The sequence below is a fragment of the Phaseolus vulgaris genome, chromosome 3 (assembly GCF_051622355.1).
Source record: "Phaseolus vulgaris cultivar YP4 chromosome 3, ASM5162235v1, whole genome shotgun sequence".
Classification (NCBI taxonomy): Eukaryota; Viridiplantae; Streptophyta; class Magnoliopsida; order Fabales; family Fabaceae; genus Phaseolus; species Phaseolus vulgaris.
The window spans coordinates 39,918,747-39,925,469 of NC_143500.1; the positions used below are offsets into that span (position 1 = coordinate 39,918,747).

The 6,723-nt window shown below is 27.4% G+C and overlaps 1 protein-coding gene across 1 annotated transcript; it reads left to right on the forward strand.

Annotated features, from left to right (window-relative positions):
- The first annotated feature begins 211 nt into the window (after window positions 1–211).
- On the forward strand, window positions 212–2,014 carry LOC137807535 (Ribosomal protein L36). The gene is made up of 3 exons (XM_068608220.1): window positions 212–355; window positions 798–954; window positions 1,677–2,014. Exons 2-3 carry the CDS (start codon window positions 803–805, stop codon window positions 1,822–1,824), a joined length of 300 nt encoding a protein of 99 aa, XP_068464321.1. The 5' UTR covers window positions 212–355; window positions 798–802; the 3' UTR covers window positions 1,825–2,014.
- Window positions 2,015–6,723: the final 4,709 nt, after the last annotated feature.

The window sequence follows — 6,723 nt, forward strand, 5'->3', positions numbered from 1 at the left end:
TTATGGATTGGTGGATCTGGAATTTTATCGAAAGTGCCAATCAGAAATTTTTCTGGATTCCATAATCCGGAATGAAAAAAAATAAATACAGTTCAAGTGAATTTTAGGGTTTTAAAATATAATAGGGATAGTTTAGTCTTTACATAACATTGTTCGGGTGCAGGAAAAAAAATGTAGGGGTGCAGAAAGAAACTGCTATGCCTTTGTTGCCCCAAAGCCCAAAACTTTGTTTCTGCTTCTCCATCTGCCCTCACCTTTGACGACACCGCTTTGAAATCTCGTCATAGCTGTTTCAGTTGCCCTATACCCTCTCTCTTCACCTCTCGCGCACTCTCTCACACTCTCTCACTACAAGGTTCGTCTCTTTCCCACGCTTCCGTTCTCAATTTCATTTCGACTTTTATCAATTATTCTGTGACCCATGTATTTCTGTTCTTTCTTACTTCGTTTCAATTTTCGCACAATTTGTTACTTATACATCTGATTAGAAGAAGATTATTAGTGACTCTATACCTACACACAATTTTCTTAACTTCCAATCTCGCACTATACATCGATTAGGGATTTATTAGAAAAACTCATCATTTGGTTTGCTTCAGCCGTTTTTGTTTCCTTAGGTGCACAATTATATTACTAATCAAAATGGTTAGTATACTAAAATTGATAGTTATATGCTTGATTCAATTGTCATATTTTCATCTGCTGGTTGTCGAATGTTTTGTTTTTATAACCCTTAGAAGGTGTTGTTTAATATGTTCCTGAATGTTTATCTTTGCCTCTTGGTTTTTCCTCTTCAGAAGCCATGAAGGTGCGGTCATCTGTGAAGAAGATGTGTGAATTTTGTCAGATAGTTAAACGTCGAGGACGTGTCTATGTGATTTGCTCTGGGAACCCTAAGCACAAGCAACGGCAAGGCATGACAACATTTGCAAGTGAAGACCCATCTCCTCCAGTGTATGTGTTCTGTTTTCCTTTTCTTTTTTCTGGTTCTGAATTGCCATGTGGTGTGGATAAATTGTATAACGAGCAGTAGGTTTTTAGGGATATCATATTATAACTCAATTTTAGTTTTCTTGCAAGAGGAATACTAGCAATATATTCTTTTTTAGCATTTTCTTGAACATGATCCTTGTTATTGAGGGAATTACATGCTGTTCCCACTAAATAACTTGATTATGCACTCTATTAACCAGTGTGCATGTGCTATTTTCCGAACAGTAAGTTTAACTTCTATGCCCTTTCAGTATAAAAATGTAAAGGTCAACAAATTAGGAATCTGAGTAAGAAGAGTCTTAGGATAATTATTGTAAAAGTTAACAAATTGACTATTACTTAACAATCTGCGATTGAATGACAGAATAAAATCCTTATTCACTGTTAGTGTACAGACTATTTTCTTGTAATAGGGTGTGTTGCCATGATTTCTTTTGCAATTTTCTCCATATTTCACTTGCAATGGATGTTCACTGACCAATGTTGTTGTGGATCAGCATGAATTTTCTTGTACTGTGCTTGTTTTCAGTCTGTCATAGAGAGGGCCGATTTATGTTTCATGTGCTCGTAATATAATACCTGTTAAATTCATGCTGAAAACAATTATTGAATTCTCTTAATTATTAACTTCTGAACATCCAAATGCTGCCCTAATTGATTGCTGAACTTTGAAATCAATTCAGGTCCTCGGAGACAAGTAGCTGCAAGATGGTACTTAAGCCCTCTCAAATTTTGAGACCAAGTCTGATTTCTGCTACCCCTCAAAGGCATAGCTTATCTACGTTGTATGGATGGAGGGTGGGATTGGCCAAAATTTTTTCTACGAAATAGCAAAAATAATTAGTAACCTTAAAAGTCCAAACATTACAAGTAATAACCGTGAAGAGATAGATAGTCAACGGTTCTGGATTAAGCCTGTGTCTTTTCTTTGTATTGGTTGATGAAGTTGTCTCAAACTTACTTTGTATTACTCGATTTTTGTTTCTACATCAAGAATACGTCATCAGAAACTGTTGGCAAATATAGGACTTTTCTCCTATATAAACCTATACCCGATAAATTTTTGCTTTTAGGATAACTATTTATACTTTAAAATTAAATAATAATATTAAACCATTTTTTGTTATTAACTTTTTTTTTGTAAAAAGAATAATAATTAATTTTTCTTTGAGAAAGATAGGTTATTTCTCTTTCATAGTATATATTAAAAATAGAATGTTCTTTTTTTAAAAAAATATGAGTATTGAATATTATTTTTAACATCTTTATTTTTTAAATGTTATTTTCAGTTATATTTAAAGAACTTTATTAAAATTTAATTTCTATTTATTCAAATATGAATTAAATAAGAATTGTAGATTATTCATCAACCTTTATAAGTGTGAAAAACTAAATTTTTAGCGTTATTATTAATCGGTCAAGATTTGAGATGTGGTACATAAAATTCGATGAAACTGAAGGAGAAAGAGAGAACGGTGGATAACATCACTAGAATTTACAGTTCTAAAAAGTACGAGTTAAAACTGTTAATTGCGGGTTAGAAAAAAAACGATTGAATAATAAATGAAGATTATCTAAAAAAGTCGTAATTTTAAATTTTATTTAAGTCTAATAATTTTTTTAAAATATATTGATATGATAGTAAGAAAATTTAAAAAATTAAGTATGAAACGGTGTTATAAAATCTTAGACTTAGAAACATTGCTAATTATGTGATTATCTTGAACATTGCTAATTATGTGATTATCTTGAACATTGCTAATTATGTGATTATCTTGTTCAACGTCTTTAATTTTTTGCTATTTTATAATGTCTTATTTTCTTGAATTTTCTTCTTTTTTTTCTTCCTTTTCTTCTTCTCTCTCCCTCGTCCTCTTCTTAAACAAAATTCACAATGAGAATCTCTAATGAAAAACTAATTGAGAAATAGAATCAATTTAATTTAATTAAATGTACCTTATAATTATGATTAATTTTATTTTGGAGGCGATTCTTAATACTATTCTAATTTTGAGATCAAAGAAAAAAGAAATTATTGAACTAATAATTGTGACACTATTTTGCCTCTAAAATGTTTCTATTTAATAAATAATACATTTTGAAAATAAAAGGTAAATAATGTAGATATATCGCGTGTACGTATAAAATAAAATAAAATCTAAAAGAAATAAAGTAAATAGTATAATTGGACTTGATTGTTCTTCATTACAATCGTGAATAAGAAATCTCACCTTATAAAGAAATTATTAAAATTAAGGTAGAAGAAAATAAAAATTATTTTGCGTGCATTCATTTTGGTCATTTATTAGAACCAATAATAATTTGGATTTTCGCATTATTTGGTCACTTCTTATACTTCTCTCAACAAACAAAACACAAAAACTTGTATAAAACACAATTTTATCACTCACAACAATACATGTAAACTCATCAACGCAAATAATTCAAAGCATATATTATCATAAAATAGCATGTCATTTACACTCACACATCTCACTATATACTTTTCCATCACACAAGATTTATACAATGAAAAGTATCACTACATCTCTTAAGTTTTAGATGTTATCTTGTTTATTTCCTATTTGTTTCTACATCTTTTATAAAATGTAATACAATCTCTAAAGTTATATTCATCTTATAAAATTTGTTATTGTGTTGTTTGAAACTAATTTTTTTGTCTATGACTTATGTTGACTTCAACATCTAGCTCAATGATCATGGATAAAATAAGGAAGAACATAAACTTTTAACCTAGTCATCACAAACTTGGGTTTTACCATTATTTTTCACTTAAATCAACATTATTAGATAGATAACATCTACCTCTACTACTTACAACTTTTATGATGATAATTTTTTCTTATTTCAGTATAAAATCATTTATAAATATAGTTGTAACCTGTAAAAATGAAATATGTTCCCCAAAACAAACCTTTAATACAATTTTTTTACCGCATACATTCTACATCTATATGAGTGTAACACCACCACTGTGAGCGAATATTTAATACAATTTCTATCCAAACGTATTTTTGTAGATATATCTAACGTTAACATTGTTATTACATTTCTAACTTGATTTTAGATATAAGCATATATCTTGATAAATTTCAAACTCTAAAATTCTAATAACCACAATTCACAATAATATTTCTACATGAAAACAAGCAAAAATTAAATCAGTTTAAATACTGTAAGCACAATAAATAATTAACAATCTTATTTAATCCGTAATAAAGACAAAAATGTTAGAACTTGCTGAATCAATTGTTACAAAAAAGTAACCATTAGTTCTACTTTATCAGTTGTAACTCATAGTATTAATTAATCAATGAGAGCTTTATCATTGATCTATATTTTCAGAACAATTTACATAAATTATATCAATAATTAAATTAAAACCAGTATGAAAAAACACTATAATCGACCCATCGGGACAACTACTTGAACATGGATTGATTTTATTATTGGTTTTCATTTGAAGTTGTTTAGAGTGAAAATGGTTAAAACTACTCAGTTGGAAAATTTAATAGATATGACTTAATCACGTTAAGTTTTAATGGAAACTGCAACTATTCCTTATTGTTATGAGATGAACTATTGTTTAAGTCAAGTTTAAAAACATGTAACATATTATTGTGCTCCTAAAGAATCTTACGTTTTACATGTCTAAGAATCATAAGCAAGAAATGGTTACAAAAGTTATTAAAATTAATATGTATATTAGTTATTTACCTTTACATTAATTAAATGTATGTGATCATAAACTCTCAATAACAAAAATTGAGATGGATTTCATAAACACAAACTCATTAGTTGATAATGAAAACCCTAATAGGTTAGACACCACATCAAGATTGTTTTTACCATTCTCATTTAAGCAACAGAGAACGAATGTACATTCTGAATTTTTTCTTACCCACAGCTTCAAAATGATTTCCATTAAGATCTCAAACTTCACCTTATCGATAATATTGTGATAAGAAAAAAGAAAAAGGGAGAAATTAATTATATTTTTATGTTAAAATTATTAAATATTATCCTTAACACAATGATGTTATAAAGTACTCATAAAACTAAATCATAATAAAATTAGTAATTTAGTTAATATTTATTTAGCACATCAAATTGAGAAAAATAAGGTAAAACTTTTTATGGATAAATTAGAATTAAAGTATCATGTATTATTGTTGTCAGAAATCACTACAAAAAATTATAGTTAGAATGGTAAAAAAAATCATGTTTGTAGATATTCAAAATAAAATCCACCGAGTGCATTTAGTAGATGCCATGGACCATAGACAATAACTATATCTATTTTAACTAAGAGTTTATTAAAAAGACTAGTATGAATATTATAGTATTTAGACTCCATATACCACCCACTACACATTGTTACTGTTCTTTTTTGGATATTTTTTTTAAGAATCAAGATGTAAAATAAAGTTATGGGAAAAGACACATTAACTATTAAAAAGTTATATAGAATTTGATTTTATAAATTTATATTTTTTATTTATACTTATGGAATTAAAATTGTTTTTTTTAAAGAGATTGATTTTATTTAAACTTTTACTTTGTTGTTCAACTTATTTGATTTTTTAAAAGATTAATTTTATTTGTATTGATATTTTATTATATATTTTTATTTAGATTAAACTTTAAAGAGAAATTTTTATTTAAACTTATATAAAATAAATTATTTTGAATAATATTATTTAAAATTGACATAAATATAAAAAAAAGTAGAAGTATTTACGAGTATTTATGACAAAATAAATAAGTTTAGACCTGACAAATAATAAGAGTGTTCATGTTAATCCATTGTCATATTTAATTATATCAATATTGAATGAATTTATATTTTTGTAATATTATTATTTTTGGTTGAGAACTATTCAATAGAAATCTGTAGTACAGAAGGACAACCCTTAAAAGGGAAATCAAAGTGTTTGGTAAAAAAAACAAAGGTATGAAAACACAAAGAAACATAGAGCAGTAAAAGTAGATTAAAAAAAGTGTTGGGTTGATGAAAAATTTCTGAGAATAAAGAAATAAATTGATTAGTCCAAAAGAAATAAAGTGTTGGGGGTGAGATGTGTGAAGTGATAGTTTTATTGCTGAAAAATAATTATGGTGAATACCAAAAAGAAAATATTGTTCTGAAGAAGCAAAGAAACTTAGGCACAAAATGAGCTGTCTCCCTATCTCCACCAACACATTCCTATAATACTTTATAGCCCTACCCTTCTTTTCTATTTCTCACTACTCTTTATAGTCCCACAACCACCACTTCATCACCAATGCTGAAGGGGTTTCAGAAATCAAACACATGAGTTGACTTCTCTAATTTATCTCTCTTTCATAAACAAGTTTTTAACCTCTTCATTTTAGATATGCTCCAATTTTGCCTTTCAAATTTTCCAATCATCCAATTGCTATTTGTGTTTTTTCTGAAAAAAACATATAAGTAAATAGACTTATAAAGATAAAGTTTGCGTCGAAATATTTTTGTATATTTATGGATAATTAAATAATGAGTGACGTCTAACCAATTCTTGTTAAAAACATATTAAGAATTTAATTCAACTTTATATCTTCGTCTAATTTAGATATGGAAAAAAACAAATTATTTATTTATGTCTTTATCTCTAGATATATGTACCGAAACAGGTTTTCTAAGTATTATAAGTGTTAAACATGTTGAAGTTGGTGTGTTAATAAATT

What these genes read in the sequence shown, in the direction of transcription:
- LOC137807535 (XM_068608220.1), top strand. Translation starts at nt 803, where the DNA reads ATGAAGGTGCGGTCATCTGTGAAGAAGATGTGTGAATTTTGTCAGATA. An exon ending in GAAGACCCATCTCCTCCAGT is followed by an intron (nt 955 to 1,676) that starts GTATGTGTTCTG and finishes AAATCAATTCAG; the next exon opens with GTCCTCGGAGACAAGTAGCT.